The following is a 19,974-nucleotide window of genomic DNA, read 5'->3' as shown; positions in this document are numbered from 1 at the left end:
AGGGGGGTAGATAATCCCAGTTTATATGGATCCATGGTAGGCTTCTTGGTGCCATAAGTGATATTTAAAGAGTGCTGATTTCCCAGATGGAGCTTATTAATTTAAAGATGATTAATATCTACTCACACTTAATATTTATGGTTCTTTACAACGTATTTCACTTTTAGGCATGCTGATCTCTAAATTGTTGCCTGCTTGATGTTATTCACCTCACCCATCTACCCTCTTTTTCTATGTTTGTCTTTTTCTTTATAGAGTTTTAAAATTACCTGTTCTTCTTTGGGTTATTAAAACTTACCTGTAAATTTACAGTTTTTCTTAATACTCCAAAATAATGATTCCAGTGCTTGCTTCAGAACTGGTATTCAGCAGATCTGACCAGTTCTGGAGAACTGGTAAATGCCACCTCTGACTGGTCCCGCCCCCATCTATTCTCTGCTTCCTGAATCCCAGTTGATCAGGAGGAAATGGAGATTTTGCAGAATTTCCTTCCCCTGCCATGCCCACTAAACCATGCCCACCAAGCTATGCCATGCCTATCAAGCCACACCCACAGAACCGGTAGTAATCTTACCACTGGCTTGCTTGCTTGTTGTATTGAGATGTACAATTGAATATCATCCACACATTGATAATATTTGACCCCAAATGATGGATTACTGCATCATGTAGATGTTAATTGGAAGGGGAGAGAATGCTGAGTGCTTCAGAGTTGATCATTTCCTTCCTGTCTATATTGGCTACCCCTGACCCCAGAGAAAGGCGTAGAATCACTAAGTAGGTATGTGACATATGGACCATCCTGAACTGATGGCTATTGCTAAAGTAGCAGGTAGAGCAGGGATGTTGAACCTATGGCACATGTGCCACAGGTGGCATGTGGAGCCATTTGTCAGGGCACGCGAGGCATTGCGCTGTCAGCTGGCTAGCGTGCATGCACGCACTGGCCAGCTGACTTCACCCTTTTTTTGAGGCCATTTTTCGCCCTCCCCATGCTCTAGAGGCTTTATAGGAGCCTGGGTAGGGCAAAAACAGCCTCCTCTGCCCCCCAGAGGTCCTCCGGAGGCTTCAGGAGCTTCTGGAGTGCAAAAAACTGGCCTATGGGCAAACAGAAAGTTCAGGAACGTCCTTCCGGTTTGCTCTTGGGTCAGTTTTAGCCCTCCTGAGCCTTCAGGGACCTTCAGGAAGCTTTCCTGAAGACTCCGGAGGACAAAAAACGGCCCTACAGACAAACCAGAAGTGATTTCCGGTTTGTTCGTAGGTTTGTTTTTTGCTCTCCAGAACCTTCAGGGAAGACTCCAGAAGCCCCCTGAAGGCTCCGGAGGGCTAAAACCGGCCCTAGGAGAATGGTCTGTTCCTAAACTTCCAGTTTGCCCATAGGGCTGTTTTTTGGTACTCCGGAGGCTTCAGGGAAGCTCCTGAAGCCTAAGGAGAGCCTCTGGGGGTGGGGAGGCTGTTTTTGCCCTCTCCAGGCTCCTATAAAGCCTGGGGAGGGCGAAAAAAGCATGCCAAAAATGAGAGGGAGTGCTGGTGATGCACGCATGTGTACTGGGATCACGCATTGCATTACGGATGTGGCATGCCCACGCACAACTCCCTTGAGCTCCCCCGCTTTTGGCACGTGAGCCAAAAAAGTTTTGCCATCACTGAGGTAGAGTCTATGGTCAACCAGTTTAACTTAGTCTTAACAGTATGAGTCCTGTTTAAAATAGGAGGTCTGAGTAGTCTTAACTCGTGCCCTTCCTGCTTCCTGACTGGATTACGGCAATGTGTACTCTACTTGCTACTCTAGAAGTCAATTTGGCTACTTCTGCTTGTAGTAGCCCCATGTATGCTGGCACGTGAAAACCAATATTATGGGTACCGCATTGACTGCCAGTATGTTTCTAGGAGCAATTCAAACCTACATGGCATGTATCCTGGATACCTGTGGTCTCTTTTCTTCAGATGAGAAGCCACCCATCCTGCTCCATTGGCCCACAAGGGTATTCTCGGGTTTTCTTCCCTCTGTGAGATCACGTAGGGATGGATATGGAAATAGGTTTCTTCCCAGAGCTCTTAGGGCCTCCATACCGATCCCATTTCATACAGACCCAAAGATCTAGCGCTTTAGTAGCGTCATGTGTCACAGGTCATTTTTCCACTTAAAAGGTTATGATAGCTGTTATTTACATTTTAATGATCTGCGTGTGCTTTATTATTTTATTGTATTTATGTAAACCATTTGGAATGTGGGGGATCAAGGTAGATTTATTTAAAAGATTCATCTCACCTTTCGTCTACCTAGAAGCAAAAGTGGAATACACATAGGTATATAGGATTCCTTCCTCCCATTTCTCTCACAACAACACGATGAAGTAGTTTAGATAGAGAGTGACTGTCCTAAAGTCACCTGGACTATCCCTGGCGGCTGTGATGAAATTCATTTTTTTTACTACTAGTTCTGTGGCCATGGCTTGATTGTGGCAGGGGAAGGATACTGCAAAACCTCCATTCCCAGCCCACTCTGGGGCCAGCCAGAGGTGGTATTTGCTGGTTCTCCAAACTACTTAAAATTTCGGCTACTGGTTCTCCAAAACCTGTCAGAACCTGCTGAATTTCTCCCCTGCCTGGGGGATAGATTTGAACCTGAATTTTCCCTGAGGATGGATTTGAACTTGTATCTTCCCAATCGTAGTCCAATTCTTTAACCACCTTAACCACGGTTAAGAATTACATATAATTGTTAGATGTAACAATAGCATATTAAAAATTAATAGGGTCGCTTACTTGCTGGAAGTGAATTTCTTTTTTTTCTTTTTTTATAAATGCATTTTTGAGTTGTTAAACTAAAACAAGGAGTGGAGTCAAATGCAGGGCTGGGATGCAAAAGTCATCAGGATATGATAATATTTCCATCTAGATTTTATGATAACCAAGATGAGAAAAATCCAGGAATTTTTAGTGCAGCCAGAGGGGAGGCTTAAGTATAATCTAGCAATTACATTTTGATCCGGAAGGATCCGATTCTACCATTCTAGAGTGGATACCATGATAAGGGGCATGTATAAGCACACCTTAGTGTTCCTATGACCCTGTCTTACTGTCCCCATTTATTCGTATCCATTTCATTCATACTCATGTTTATTCTTATACCTATTACCTTGTAAACGATTGACAAATCAAATAAATAAAATGAAAATAAATAAAAATATCACAAAGTGCCGTGTACATATAACACATACAGAAAGCAAAAGCCCTCTCTAATTAGACTTGGGGGGGGGGGAATCAGACGACCACTCCCCTTCCTAAGTTGGGAGAGTTCAAGATAACGTACGAGATCTTTTTTCGCAGAAGATCCCCGACCGATTCCAAACCAAGCATCTGGGGGCTTCTGTCTGGTGCGATCTTCCCTTCTAGTTCTCCTTCTAAGAAGAGGAGGATTTTGAGCGCGGGGTGGAGGGAAATACTCAGGATCCCTCAGGAACCGCCTCTTAGCTGGGCTGGGGAAAAGTGTCCCGTAACCGGAGGAGGCTGCAGAGTTTTTGTCTCGGCCGACAGCAGGAGGAGACTGCGAGAGTTCCAGGGAGAGCCGCCGCCAAACCAAGCCAAGCCGGGCCGGGCGAGGCGAGGCCGTGGCAGGCTCGCAGGCAGCGGTGGCAGCAGCGGCGGCGGCAGTTCTGTCAATCAGGCGGACTTCCCTCCTTGCACGCCCCGTGCTTTCCAGCAAGCTGCCTGCTGGTGTCTCTGCTGCCTTCGTCGAGGCTGAGCGCTGGAGAGGAGCGGATGAGCCAGGGCAAGGAGCCGCGGGGCTGAGGTTGCCTGGTGGTGGGCTAGAGGGCGGTGCCGGCTGCCTTCAATGTGGCCGGAGCCCCCTGGCAGCGAAGTTGAAGGCTGGGGTTGGGCTGAACTACGCCTGCCATGGCTCCTCTGGCCGGGATCGCCTTGCTTCTTCTCGCCTGCTGGATGCTCCTTTTGGCCCCGGGGGCCCCGCAGAGTCCCGGGGAGAAAGGTAAGTGAGCTGCCGGGTTCCCTCGGCTTAAACTGCCCTAGCCATTCGGCAGGGATTAGCCAGACGCCCCTTCTTTGCCCGCCTCCCCTTGAGGCTGCCTGTCTAACTTCGCCCACGAGCGGAGGACTTTTTGCCCGCTAGAGTTCTCCGCGCCACGACGGGTTGCTTGGTCCGAGGGCCGGGGAATCCTCCCCGCCGCCACGTGTGGCTTGGTTTTCCGTAGGGGGTTGGGTGGGTGGGTGGGTGTAACTTCTTCGATCCTGCTGAGCTGGCGGGGCGCCTTTCAGCTGCAAATCAGGGAGGCTGGGACCTCGGTTGAACTCGGACGCGCGGGGCAGAGAATCGCCTGTCGAATCGCCTGCGTCCAACAAAACCACCTGGCAGGGACTTAAGTTTTCCTTCCGTCTGTTTTGCTCGAAGGAAAGAAGCGAAGCCAACGTAGTAGACAGCTCTTTTCTTTTTCTCTTTTTTAAAAAAACAAACAAAAAACTTTTCCATTGATATCCCCATCCTTCAAATTTGGGAATAATCGAAACTTTGAGGAGTATGGCAGAGTTTGAAAGTTGATGCGAGGTGTTTGCCCTCCCCCCTCACCTTCTATCTTCAAGCAGATGGCTTTCAGAAGCTTCATCACTTAAGATGGATTTATTCCGCTGTGGGGTGTTTCTAGTCCATCTTGCTCAGGGGGCAGCATCTTGACCCCTGTCCATCCCTAAATACTTACCATGCCTGCCAGCTGGGCTTTCTTAATAAAACAACTGGAAAAATAAGGCATGATGCGTCTCTTAGTATTTTCCCTTCCTTAACCTCACGGACCAATGAAATAGATGACCCCAGCCAGTGGTAGTCTTAGGAGCGAGGTATTCAGCTCGACTCTTATTACTCATGGTTTTTTCTCTCTCTCTAGATTCTATTTTGGGAAATCTAGAGGAATACAGGCTGGTCATCCCAACTAGCACAGACTCAAAAGGCAGGTTCGTTTCCAAAGTCGTGTCGGGAGCATCAAAGAGGCGCTTCCCAAGAGACATCAGGGATTTTCCTCAGGATGCTGCAGGCAAGGAAATTTTTTACAATGTCACTGTTTTCGGACAAGAATTCCACTTTAGATTAAGGCCAAATTCCCGGCTGGTGGCTCCTGGAGCAACTGTGGAATGGCAGGAGGATTCAAACATCACCTACACTGAACCACTTCATGGGGATTGCCTCTATGTGGGGCATATCACGGACTTGCCTAATGCTTCTGTTGCCATCAGCAATTGTGATGGACTGGTAAGTCTATTTTTCTTTCTTTCTTTCTTTCTTTCTTTCTTTCTTTCTTTCTTCCTTCCTTCCTTCCTTCCTTCCTTCCTTCCTTCCTTCCTTCCTTTCTTTTCTCTTTCTCCCACTCCCACTCCCCTCTCTTTCTCTCTCTTTTATATTATCCTTTCCCCATGGGGAAAGTTTGCGTTTTCAGCATAAAAAGGACAGCAGCAAATCACACCAAATTTGCTATGTTAATTGTGAAATCAAATAAGGAAACGTTCCCTTACATGATGCCAAGTGTGATGAACCAGTGAGCCTCTTGTATAAAGAGTGGAGAAGCAGATTCACCCTGAAGTGGCACATAACCGCTGTGACAAATCACTAATTATCAACATGAAAGTCTCGATCGCTCTCTGGAAGCTTTTCAGCGCATTGAAAAATAGTGACCTACATCATAAACAGTGACCTAATGCTATCACCTGCATGTTTCCTTTCTTCATAGGATCTTAGCCATCTTCTTTTTAGGAGAGCATCTGGAGACCTAGACTTTTTTTTTTTTTTTAAAAAAGATGGCATTCAAAACTACCATCCCGCTGCTGGGAATTAAATGTGCTCAGAATTTTGGGAGAAATTTTTGAGAAAACGTGCCTCAGTTATGATGCTCCACTTCTCGTATCTATGCCAACTTCCTTAACTTTGAATGCACTCCCATCAACCCAGCCACACAGAGGCGAAGGGGATGATAGGATTTGTAGTCCAACACTTTGGGAGTGAGTTCTAGGGCAAGGAAAGTTTGTTTTAATAGGATAATCTGAATGATAGAAGGATCCTTGTGATTTTCAGGGTAAATACCTAACAAGGTTATTCTAAGAGTTCTTTATCTGGATATTCTATATCATCTGTCTGTCTGTCTGTCTATCTATTTATCTATCTATCATCTATCTATCTTTCTTTCTATCTATCTATCTATCTATCTATCTATCTATCTATCTATCTATCTATCTATCTATCTATCTATCTAAACTATCAACCATCTATCATCTATCTCTAATTCAATATTTCACTCCATAGCAAGAAAAGTCGAACTATATGTCTCTTAAATACTATATTTTAAAGTCTAACTGCTTTGCTGAAGTAACTTTGCTTAGTTCTCCTTTAGGGAATGAACATCTAATTATATCCAACATCATCTTATTTATATTGTTTGAGAGAGAAAACAGCTTGCTAACATACAGCTGGTAGCACTTATAAGATAAATGGATTTCAGCTTAGATCGTGACCTTTCTGTTGTCTGAATTCTGTCCAGATTCTGATTAAAAAATAAGAGGCAAGATGTAGTTGCCAACTTTCTCCTTTTTGGGCAATATTCCAATACCTTTAATAGTAGCTTGGCTTAGAAGTATTTAATAGGCAAAATTTTCGATACCATTTCATCTATTGTTATTTTTCTGCATTTTGTGTGGTTGTGAACCAATTTTTGGCAAGCATCTGCACTATTAACTATCCTAGATGGAGGTTTTGGTCTTGGTGATATACAACAAGATGGCTCTACCTGGACTTGAACTCATGCCACTATTCTTTCTATGTGCTGATGGCATTAATCAACCATGTCAAGTTGGTTCATTATCCGATCATGGGAGGGGGGCAGTGTTGGTGCATGTGTAAGTTAGTGGTGGGATTCAAATAATTTAACAACTGGTTCTCTGCCCTGATGGCCAGCAGGGTAGGCGGGGATCAGTGGTCATGTGACTGGGTGGGCATGGCCAACTCAACGTCACTCAGGTCGATGGGTGCTTCACTTTAGCTGTTACAATGTAACAAGGGTTAATTGGAGAGGCAGTTTCTGTAAGCAGGGTAATAAAGATTAGGCTAGAAACAACACCAGAATGTTTCCTTCCTGCCTTCTTTACAGGATTAGCTCTTCCAACAAACCGGTTCTCCAAACTGCTTAGAAAGTTAAGAATCGAATAGGTGCGAACTGGCTGAATCCCACCACTGGTGTAGATGCAGAGTACAGACTTATAAGACAACAGATAAATATTGGCGGCTTTATCTTTTAAAGAAATTTGTCTCTGCTGTATTCGGCTATATTTCTCATCCTCCTCAGGCAATGTTATGGAAGTTTTCATCCCAAACTTCCATCAGAGCACCGAGCTGAAGAAAACTGACATCAAGAATGCATGCACAACTATTGTATTCTCAAGGGACACTTGATTCTCTTGACAATGTCCTTGAGGCTGGAAGTTCATTTTGCTATTCTCTATGGCTGTGCAGCACTTCAGATTCGAAGACAAAATAGGGGTACTGGAGTGCCGTCTGTGTGTGCATGTATGTGCGTGTGCATGTGTGTGTGTGTGTGTGCGTGCACGCGCGCACGCATTGCCAGAGTATTGCTGAAAAATCAAATCCAGAAAACACACACAGATAACTGATTCATCTGGATTCATTAACTTCTTTATTCATAATAACAGATGAATAAATGTACAATATCAATAGTAGATTCTTTCAACGTGGCAGAAGGTACAAGCAGAATACAAGCAGGAGAGAACAGTTAGTTTCATTTCAGAGTTCAGAGCAGACAGAGTCTTAAGTTTCAGTTTCGATTCTCAGCACAGACTCAGATCTGTTTAAGCTCTCATTGGCTGACTTAGTTGTTATGCCTATTCATTGGCTGACCTTGCTGTCATGTCTCTCCCAGTCATAAATATTGTAACACACATGTGCATGTGCGTGCGTGCATACGTGCATGCATAGTGATTATCTGCAATCCCTTAAATCAAAACACATCTTTCTCCTAGACATGTGATTCAGCCGGGGAAGGAAGATGTGTCATTCCAGAAAAAAGATGCAGCTACTTTGAGGAATTGCAGATGAGCTATGGGAGCAGTTTGGCAGGTTCTAAAGCACTTGTTGTCTTTCAAGTTCGAAGTATCACAAAAGCATTGGCAACAAAGGTAGTGCCATGTAGCATGTAGTTGTGGATCAGGTGACGTCTATGTGATCACATTCAGAGTTGTTAAGACCTAGAAACTCCGGGTTGAGCTCTGAGATTGGACTTCTTTTGTGAAGGAGTTTTGAAACAAGATACAGGAAAACACTGTCTTTATAAGCTACCTTAGAAAGAGAATTTTCTTGAAGGAAGACTAAGAATTTGATTTAGCTGAATAATAAAATAAGTAAATAATGCAATTTTATGGACTCATACAACATTAAAAAGGATTCATATATAAAAAACGCTGCAGATAAATAAATAAATAAATAAGTAAATGGGGAAAGCTATTGGATATAAAAGATTGTAGAGCCGTGGTGGTGCAGTGGTTAGAATGCGGTATTGCAGGCTAATGCTGCCGACTGCCAGCAGTTCGATTCTCACCAACTCAAGATTGACTCAGCCTTCTATCCTTCCGAGGTTGGTAAAATGAGGACCCAGATTGTTGGGGGAAATATGCTGACTCTGTAAATCACTGGGAGAGGACTGTAATGCACTATGAAGTGGTATATAAATCCAACTGTGATTGCTATGTAGCTTTGGAGTCCCCCCCCCCTTAAAAATCAAAATACCTCTCTCTAGTTTGGTTTAGTGATTAAGGTATCAGGCTAGAAACCAGGAGACTGAATTCTAGTCCCATTTTAGGCACAAAAGCAGCTGGGTGAGATTGAGCCAATTACTCTCTCTCAGCCTTAGGAAGAAGACAATGGCAAACCACTTCTGAAAATCCTTGAGAAGAAAACTTGTCATGCATTCTCCAAGAATCAAACACCAATTCAATGGAAAGGGGAATAAAATAGGCTACCCTCCTTGTGATGTCCTTCTAGAAGTTACAAGAGCATATGGGGAATGACATTGGCATTGGGATGTTTATTTACTTATTGTGTCTTAATTGCTGATTTGGCTTTGATTTAAAAAAAACTGTACTTTGGTAAGCCACCAAGTGTTGGCAGCATATCCGTTTGAACAACAACAACAAAATCCTCCTGTTTTACCAGCTGTTTGATCCATATTCATTTGTTCTATGTATTTAGTCTCTTCAACTTTCCATGACTTTGGAGCCATATATTGCTTCCTTATATTTGTTTACAAGAAATAAAAGGGAAATATTTGCACCCTATTTTTTTAAAAAAAAAAACCTTCAAGGAACTAAAGTGGAGTAAAATCTGAATCTTAGATGAAATTGATTTGAAATTCGAAGCAAGCTCTACTTTTCCTACTTTCTCTTCATTTCTATCAATAAAACTTTGAACAAACTGTAGCCGTGATGGCAAACCTATTGCATGCGTGCCAGAGGCGGCACGCAGAGTCCTCTTTGTGGGCACCTGTGCCGTCACCACCTGCTCTTCTGGTTTATGGTGCTGGTATTAGCACACACTGGAGCACCAGACACCCAAAGACCAGCTGGGCGGTGTGCATGCGCAGGATGGAAACCCAAGGACCAGGTGGCCGGCAGGCGCATGCACATCAGTCAGCTGGTCTTTTGAGTTTTCGGTATTCTGGTGCACATGTGCTCATGCATGTCCCAGTTGGGCACTCGATGCCGAAAAGATTCGCCATCACTGAACTATAGCATTTACTTATCTGAAATTTGGTGTATTTAATCCCGTCACATTGTAATTTTGAAAACGACAATCAAAAGAGGATACAGATTGATGATTTGAATATACTTCACTGTTCTGACCCCCCTCTTTGCTCGTTCAGAAACAACAGCCAGACAGAACTTCAAAGGAAATATCTTTATCAGTCCCGGCTTTTGCTGGCTGAGAGCCCAAAATAAACATAGATAAATTCTCTGGCAAAAAGTTAAACAGCAAATGCAAAAACAAACTCTCGCAGCAAACTGGGTTTACATAAAGCAAATCACTTATCCAAGTGCTTCTTTGAATCATGAACATGAACTAGACCAGGAACGGAAAGGAACTAACAAATGAACGAACGATGTTGACTTCTGCAACTAAGGCGTGGCACCATCAGTCTTTTATCCACAGGAGGAGATCCTTAACGAGCCCCAGCTGCTTGTTATCTTCTCCTGTGAATCCACTCACAGGAGATTTCTGTGTCAATCTGATAGCAGCTCCAAAGGCTCCTACCGAGCCACAACACTTCACTATACTCCATATAGCATATATGGAGAGTAGGTGTACTGAACTAAGTGTTAGACTTTGCTGCCACTCAGATGAGCGGCCTTTAAATCAATTCAAAGCGAAGTGGCTTATGTTTTAAATTGATGAATGTTGTTTGTTTATGTTATAAATTGGATTTGAGAAACATTCTATTCAAATAAAAATAGAATGAAACATGGAAAAAGCATCTTGTGATGCTCACCTAATAGTTAAATAACACCAGTGCAATAAGTGAACTTAATTGTAATGTATCCTATTGATTTTCCTTTAAGTGAAGGAAGTTAAGCAAGAATGGGGCTGAAAGCTTGCTGGTTGCCTTTCCCATTCAGATTGCTTTGCAGATAATCTTGTTTCACTCCTATCAGCTTGTGAGAGCAAATCTTCTTTGAATAATAGTAATTTGTATTAAAGTTTATACTTACAGTGATAAAATGTAATGCCAACTAAAAGCATTAACAAATGAAAAGAACAGGTAGAAAGTGCAGAAAAGAACATAAAGAAAAATAGAAAAGAAGGAAAAATAGAAATATAATAAAGAAAACTAAAAGAAATATACAAAGCAATGAATTTTATCAAACAGCAATAATTTCAGTAACTTTTTACCATTGAGTATACAACAAAATATCTCTTCTTCCCATATCTCATCTCTTATCTATAAATGACTTCTTTAAACCTCATTTTGATTCTGGTCAGCAAAAGTCCATTAAAGATTACCAGAAATAACAATATATACATTTTCACCTTGATCAAGTAAGCAAACGTTATATTCTTTCCCTTTGCTTTTAACAAACTTGATCTTTAATCCCCATAAATAATGTCCTATATTTCTTTTTCTCTTTCAAAGAATCCTTCAAAACTTTGGCAAGTCTTTTTTTTTTGTAAATCCAAAATTATAAAGTTATCCAACTCACTCTGCTAATTTGTTATTTGTAGATCCTTTTTAATTATTAGGACATCAACCAGTTTCATTTTTATATCCAAAGTAACATCTTTTTCTATATAATTTTATCGCTTATTTTTACATCCATATTCAAATCAGCCTCAGTCTCAATCTTGTCCAGTAAATCTGTTCCTCTTCTATAAATTCTTTTAAACCCAGTTTGCTTATAATAATAGAAGACAATTATAAGATTAATTTTTGAATGCATTGTCCCTAAATAGCCTTCAATTCTTCCAAAGATACAGGATTTTATTTCATTCTATTTTAGTCTGTCAAATTTACTTGTTCTTCTTTAATTATAATATTTAGTTCTTTCTGCTTCCCTTTAGTGTTCAACCTTCAAAGTTCTATCTTATTATGGTTTCCACCTAAACAACAGCATTTTCCTATGAGAAGCTTCTTTATAATTAATTTCAAAATCTTCATTTTTTAAAATAAAATTCAGAACAATGACATTTTCCCATAGGAAGGGTTCTTGTAATTAATTTCCTAATCTTCTTTCAAATCCATCTGGATCCTTAATCTGTTTTTCCCCCAGAATCAATCTTCTAATTGCCCTTTTGCCATTTATTTAAATTTGTATAAACTGTCATTTTCTAGGGATTGAAGAAGATTCATTTGATGTGATAAAACTGATCAAGAAAGGAAATATGCAAACCTTTTATCTATAAATGTGCAAATTGCAGTTTGGGCAAAGATGGTAATCCATTGCCTTTCAGGGCTCTAAATCCATTCAAGACCACTGTTTTATGGTCTATTTATAAAGACCTACTATCTGGAGAACTTGTTAGTGATCCAAGATCCTTTTCTTGTCCAGAGAGGAATTCTGAGGAACCAATCCATTTGCCAGTTTCTCATTTGCTGCATTCTCAGTGAAGCTGTTTTCTCCATTGCTTCCCTGAAAGTCCCATGGGAATAAGTCTGGTTACTTGAATGCATATCTTCAAGTGGTTTGCAATCATGCAGAAAGCCTTCCAAAGCCAGCACCACAAGATAGCATTGGTTGTATTTGGTTGTCCTTCCAACCAAAGGAAATTTCAGTGGGATCCATCCAATGAGTCCATAAGGACAGGCCTTGAGGAATTATCCTGGAAACCTTCCTAAATTCCCCCCTCCCTCAGGTTAGGGTTTATGAGAAGTAATGTGCCAGACATCTTGTTCAAGCTGTAGTATTTAACCAACCATAGCTAATCGTGGGGACCAGGCAGGAAGGGAAGCAGATCTTTTTAAAGAACATAATGCAGTATAAAATATAAACATTTTAAACAAATAGTTTATTCTTGGCTAGATTAGGAAGTTGAAAAATATTCTGGAAGAAGTTTTTGGCAAACTACTTTGTAACATTGCCAAAACTCCACATGGCCATACAATGAACATATATTAAAACAGCTCACCCAGAGCAATTGGACAGCATGACAGTTTCCTGGATGTTGGTTGTAGTGAGAAGAGTAATGTAGGAGTGATAGTAATGAGAAATAGTGGTGGCTGCGATTAGGAAAAGGGGCTCCAGAACAATTAAATGAGCAATTTGAATATCACGATAGCCACAAAAAGATATCTGGCCTTCCATATTTCCTGGCCCAAGTCCCCTCAAATATAACAGTGTCTCTTTCTGTAATGGACAGAAAGAATAATCTTGAGATAATAAGCAAGGCAACGGTTAGATAAAAGAAATCTGAGTCCGGAGCAGAAATACAATTGGAGAAAGCACCTCTGACATGGCCCTCCTCAGCTCTCATGAAGATAAATGGAGGGAGGGGGAAACACACTCAGGCCTGCAAGATTCTGTTATCATAACCTTGTAATAAAGTAGTACTAGCATTCATAACTTGGGTATCCTAGTCTAGTCTTCCTTGAAGGGCTAACACTTTCCATCTCTTTCTTTAAGTTCCACAGCTGGTAATTAATCCTTTCACCTTTCACAGGATCATTTTTAATCTAATAATAATGATCTTTGTGCCTGTGACTATAATGAAGTGAAAAGAGCTTGCTAGGTTCTTGTACAGAATGACCAGCCTTTGTACCTGAAGAAGTCGAGCAGGAAATAAGGAAATGAATGAATGGCCATTTGTGTATCGATCAACAAGTATATGTTTGCCTTTTTTATTTTTCAGTCTCTCTAGCTATTAGTTTTGTGGTTATCATTTATACATTTTGGCACCTCCATAAAATGGAATGGATCAGATTTCCATATGAGAGTGGTAGGATTAATCACTATATTAAAAGCTTACAAGGAACGACAAGAGGAAATTATAGGATGGATTTAATAGGTTTCATTAAGATCCTTCTACATGTGGATGCCCCCTTGTCACAAGGGAGGGGCTTAATGTAAGTTAGTTTGCTCTATTGTGTTCCCCATAACTACCTACGACTGTGAAAGTTGGACATTCAAAAAACAAGGCAGAAAAAAATTGACTGTTTGAGTTGTGGTGGTAAAGAAGGGACCTGTATATTCCGTGGAAAGCAAAAGTGACTAACAAGCAACTATTGGAGCACATAGCAATAGCAGGAGCACTTAAACTTATAGACAGCTTCACAATGCTTTACAGCGGTTTACAGAGTCAGCATATTGCCCCCAACAATCTGGGTCCTCATTTTACCCACCTTGGAAGGATGGAAGACTGTGTCAACCTTGAGCCTGGTGAGATTCGATCTGCCAAACTGCTGGCAGCCGGTGATCAGCAGAAGCAGCCTGCAGTACTGCACTCTAAACACTGTGCCACCATGGGTCATAATACCAGACATGTCACTAAAAGGCAAAATCAGGAAACTGCATCTAAACTTATTTTGGCCATATCATGCAGTGGAATTCACTGGAGAAAGCAATTATGTTCAAAAGAGTTAGTGGTAAAAGGAAACCAGGCCATCAGAGAACATGGTGGCTGAACACTATCAAAGCTGACACTATCAAACCTGGTCCACAGAATTGTCCAGAGTCAGGCTCAACTGAACAGATATCATCATCATCATCATCATCATCATCTCTCCTTTGCTAATTTATATTGAGCCAACACATTCTAGGAATGTTCCCAGGGCTTGTTTGGGACTTGTTTGGGAACAACCTTTTCTTCAAGAATGACTCTGTCATTTAAGATTGTTGAAGAAAGCAAGCAGCTTGCATCAAAGCAGGCAGGAGGGCAATTCATTCTGTAGCAATTGTTACACAGCCTCTGACCTTCTTCTTACATGTCTCACATTAATAGGGCAGGTGGGCAGCAGAGATTTGAAAGCTCCTCTCCAGCATTGTTCCAAATCCAGGGACTTTCCAGTAGCAACAATGATCTTAAACAGCTGAAATTTCACAGCATGAACTACCATGACTGTTGCCCGTTTCACTAGCAAGTTGAAGTAGAGGCGAAATATTTGTCTGGAAAAGAAACCAATATAATAGTTGCACTCCCCCACCATAAAATATATCACCATAAATTAAAGTAGAAGATATGTACCTGAATATAATTTACACATGCTGTTTTGCAGATACTCCATCTAGTCTTATACAGTAGTTATGTAATTTAAATAGGACTAAAAACCTTATATCAAGCAAGACTATGCCTCAGTATCTTGTCTGTTTGGTCCATCTGTTTGACAGGTACTGATGGTGAACACTGTTAATAACAATGATTTTCCATGTATGCCTGGCTCTTCTACTTAAGTTAATACAGTAGTCAAGGCTGCTAATAGAAACATATCCATTAACAATAACATTTGACTGTTACTGTCATTCAGTTCAATTTGGTTGAGAAACCTGTGATCTTACAAAGGTTGCTGAACTCCATATTCTACTAATTTCCATTCCGGATACCAAGGCCTGTTGTAAGTAGACAATCTTCATAAGGCGGAAACATGTCAATCTAAAGTCACCAAATTGTTCATAGTTTGTTTTGAAGGATGCTTTCATTAGTGATCATCACGTAGAACGTTTTTGTAGCATTTCACATAAGTCTGTCTGTCTTCAGGTTCTCCATCACCCCAGTACCATTTTGTAGCACACTTTTCCTGTAATCAGGCACAATTTCTTCCTGTTAATATTTGGTGAAATTCACCCAATAATATTAATTTGCAATGTGATCTTTTAGAATTTAGAGTAAATGTGCCTTGTGCTCTGTTTTGTATCAGCGCCCTTAGATTTCTCCTTTACAGTAAGAGAGTACAAAGGCTGTCTGATGATTCTAGTGGGTGTAGGTATTTTATTTCATACAAACACGTGGTATAAAGTGTACATAGTTATATCAGTTGAGAATCATAGGGTGAATGTTTTTCAGCTTGTCAGAACTTCTCTACTTTCTCTGTTTGCTCACAACAGTCACTAGAAAGAAGTGGGAGCCTGACTTTTGTTGTCACTCTAGTATAAACCTTTGAGTCAATCTGAACTTTGGTAATTCTGTCCATGCAGTTTTCTTGGCAGGATTGTGAAAGTGCCTTGTCACTAGCTTCTTCTGGGGTGGGTTTTTTTCCTCCAACTTTCCATTCTAGCCTGAATTAGTAATGGAAAAGCACTGATTTGGAACAGAATTGCAGATGAGGCTTTCCCCCTTCAGGTAGCTCTGTGGTGGATATATTGGTGACATGTGCATGCTTATGCATCTGCTTGGTCTCTGGACATTGATCTGGAAGAAATACAGCTGTCATGCCCCAGATGTCCTGTGATGCAGGATTTAGAGTCTAACTAGGTGGAATAACAATGAACACAATGCTAGAATGCAACTTGCACAGAATAGATGAAAACTAGAGAAAGTTTTAGGGGTGTGAATGGTGCACTGGACTTTCTTCCTGTCTATAATCAACTTTCCAACTCTTTATTTTTCTTCTTGCATGTTTCCTTTTGGTCTTTGAGCCTGTCCAGGAGAAAATCCTGTGTCTGTGTGGATATATATATATATATATATATATATATATATATATAGATAGATAGATAGATAGATAGATAGATAGATAGATAGATAGATAGATGATAGATGATAGATGATAGATGATAGATGGATAGATAGATAGATAGATAGATAGATAGATAGATAGATAGATAGATAGATAGACAGATAGACAGACAGATGGATGAATAGCTGGATAGATAGATAGACAGACAGATGGATGAATAGCTGGATAGATAGATATGAGAGAGAGAGAGAAAGAGAGAGAGAGAGAGACAGACAGACAGACAGACAGACAGACAGATACAGAGACAGAGAGATGGTGGGACATTCCAGTGAAAACACTGGGGATGGGACCTTTTAAGAAATCAAGCTTAGCTTGTACAATTCTTTTTGGTAGTGATATTAGTTTCCCCAAAGATATGCCTTTATCACAAGGAATTTGATTTACAGATGCAAAAAAAGTTTTAATATTCTATCAAACATGCTGCCAATGTGATCATTGGTTTTTACATTAATAAATGATAATTTAGATGTAAAACCAAATGTTCAACATGAATTGATGTAAAATAAAAAAAAGATGAACAGTTTCTGTTTTCATTCAAGCTAATCATCTTTGCTTGGTGTTGGAGATTTTGGAGTTAGCAATCACATTTAGACTTATATACCACTTCACAGTGCTTTACAGTCCTCTCTAAGTGGTTTATAGAGTCAGCATATTGCCCCAACACTGGGTCCTCATTTTACTCATCTTGGAATGATGGAAGGCTGTCAATCTTGAGCCTGGTGAGATTCGATCTGCCAAACTGCTGGCAGCCGGTGATCAGCAGAAGAGTACTGCACTCTAATCACTGTGCCATCATGGCTAAGTTAGCCAAGAAATAAAAAAATGTTAAGGCTGAAGTCCTAAAAACTTGTTGTTTGAATTAATTCAGCATCACTGCAGATTCTAAAATGTAGCTTATGATTTAAAATCAGGCACTTCTTTATGTTAAATTAACTTAATAGACTCTGTAATTACTATGCTTGATCACGGTCATAATTTTGACTTTGGTGCAGATTTGTATGTTGGTATTCCAAAGATGTGCAATTAGATTTGTTACAGGAGACCTGCTTTTCAAATTCATTATTACCAGGTATTTCACTTCAGTCCTTGATTCTGTCAGTGAAATATTAAGCATGTTTACTCAGAGGTTACTCCCATTGAATCAATAATCCTTACCCTATTGCAAGAGTAGTTAGGGTTGCATTTTAGAACCAGAGATCTCAGCATTTGCGTTATGTGATTACTATTAGTAATGGAGGTGGGAAGCATTCCAACACTGAAATAAAGGCCACATCAAACAATATAAGTGTTCTGGCATAGGCTTCCCAAGAGCCTGAAGCAAACTCCTTGTCCCAACAAAAACTCCTTTTATTAATTTACTGTGATTTCTGCTAATTCACATGCAGAAAAGTCTTTCAAGGGAGGATTTACAGTCACAGACCTTATCTGACATAGAGAGCTGCCAGGCCGATATCTGCAAAACTTGGCAAGGAGTCTTGGAGAGTCACAAACCAATTAAGCGAACTAATTGTCTCCTGCAAATTCCACTCCCCTTTCCCTCCTCTTTTATTTCTTCTGGGAGGAATGTTTCTTTATTTCTTCATTGTCCACCTGCAGCCTTACTCCCAAGTCCACCCCTGTTCTTTATCTGTTCCCTTTGTCTGGCAACTCTGCGCATGCACATACTGGGAACAGGTTCCAGCTGTTTGTCTGCCTCACTGATGTCTGACTGATGGCAGCTGATAACTGGCATATGCCTCTGACACAGAGCCCTCACCAGAGCCTTCCCTAGACTCCAGGACTGGCCCATGTTCCTACCCAACCTCCTCACTCCAGTAAAATCACAACTACATTCTTGCATTTCGTGTGAAAATAGCTTTGACAATTAGGGCTTCCTCTGTCTCTAGCCAATCTAAGCTGCTGAAATGGTCAAGATAGAAGTCATGTGATAGCACAGAAACAGAACCATTTATTCCATGCTCCAAAGTGCTATGTTTAAATGGCAAAGGTCTCAAACAGATAAGATTGTTCAACTGAAGAGCAAGGGGAAAAGCTATTAGATACAGCGTTGATTTCTCACCATTCAATATTGGAAATCACCATCCTACCAGGAATAGGTGCCATAATTGGATTCTCCAGGAAATGCTAACTCTCCCCTTGGCACCAATGGAGAAGGTGAAGCTGATGGATGAAGCAAGCATTTAAAAGACTATGAACATTGGGAGACTTGCTGAAGGTGCTTCCACAGTTGTTCTCTCTGCTAAAGTAGTGGGAGACTTCCTGGTAACTATTAATGAGAAATCATTCTTACCATGATTCATATTGATTAGAAGTGATGGCAGGATATTGCTTCTCTTTCCTAATCCAGCATGATGTTCAGTTTGGAAAAAAAATCTTTTATTGTTTCAGGTTGTGGACAAATTGCTAACAAAAGTGGTTTTTGGGTAGGACTACTGAATGCTTTGCTTCTATTTTTAAAGCGCAATTGGGTTTGTGCTTTAATTTCAATTTTAGATTGAATTGTAAGATTTGTTCTCACACTAACAAATAATCAAATAACTACAACCAGCTGAAGTCTTCCTCAGTTTCATTGAGATGAGCCTCTTATGAAAAAAAAAAACCATTCAGAAAGTCAAATGTAGATGAAGATAGTTCTTCCATTTTTATTCCTCTCATGTTAATAAATCTTGCTAAAGAGAACTTTGTGAGAATTGTGCTCAGAAAAAAAAATCATTTTCAGTCCAGGCAGCTAGCTGCCTGCAATCTAATGTAGATTCTCTTCTTGTGTCAACATGTATGCATTGCTTGACACTTGGTATCACAATGTGGTTTGATTTAACAATTTTCCCTTCAACTAACATGAAAAGTATGAAGAGCAGATCCACTGGCAGACCTTCTTATACTAGCAATAAGCAGTGAATGGTTAGCAGGACACATTCCCCTGCTTAGGGAAGGTGCATCAGACCTGAAATTTTAATATTCAATTAATTTGGTAACTCAGCATCCACAGCCATAGGGATTAGTGTTCAAACTGGCTAGAATTCTAGGGATTGTAGTTATGCCAAAGGTGCTTTTTCAAGAGGCAACTGGATTTTCTGGTTTTTCTTTGAAGACGTTTCACTTCTCATCCAAGAAGCTTGGACAACCATGACCTGGATGACTGAGAATCTCCATAGACATTTAGAGATTGTAGTGCTATTCCATGTAGATTCCATGCAGATTCTGAAGGGAAATTTGCTGAAGGGAATGGTTGAATGTAGCATCACTATAGCTGTGGTAAACAAGATCACCACATAAACTAGCAAGGCATTGGGAATAAAACCTAGAAGGGCTTGCTCTTTCACAAAATCTCAACTTTTATTTTATTTTTATGCTCTAACAGATCCCTAAAAGATACTTGAGGAAAATTAAAGGTTGGCTGCTTTCCCAAATTCTAATTTGCCTAAAAATGCCAGTAACAGTAGTGCTGTTTCAACTTCTCGAATAGGAGAAGTGACTGAATTCAAAGGCACATTGTGCCAATTTAATGACAATCTGTGCTGGCAGCCACTCACTCATTAATCTTTAGAAGGAATCTGGGGGTGTGGTTCCTCTTGCTTTAAGCTTGCATGTCCAGATTCCTAACAAAGCCATTTTCATAGGTGATGCATTTGAGTGCATCTTCCCCTTACGGACTTCAAGTTGTTAAAATTTGTTTCTGAATGTTATGAGAAATATCAATGGCATTTTAGTGAAGTCATTGAGGAACTGAACTTGAAATATGCCCCTCCCA

General features: G+C 40.6%; 1 protein-coding gene across 1 annotated transcript in view; it reads left to right on the top strand.

Annotated features, from left to right (window-relative positions):
• The first annotated feature begins 3,467 nt into the window (after positions 1-3,467).
• The window catches only part of ADAMTS2 (ADAM metallopeptidase with thrombospondin type 1 motif 2), a 257,227-nt gene continuing 240,720 nt past the window's right edge, over positions 3,468-19,974 (top strand). The window contains 2 exon segments of the mRNA XM_032212158.1: positions 3,468-3,991; positions 4,899-5,260. Of these exon segments, the coding sequence (XP_032068049.1) occupies positions 3,901-3,991; positions 4,899-5,260 (453 nt within the window). The 5' untranslated portion in view covers positions 3,468-3,900.

The sequence above is a fragment of the Thamnophis elegans genome, chromosome 2 (assembly GCF_009769535.1).
Source record: "Thamnophis elegans isolate rThaEle1 chromosome 2, rThaEle1.pri, whole genome shotgun sequence".
Taxonomy (NCBI): Eukaryota; Metazoa; Chordata; class Lepidosauria; order Squamata; family Colubridae; genus Thamnophis; species Thamnophis elegans.
This window is presented reverse-complemented; position numbering and strand designations above follow the sequence as displayed.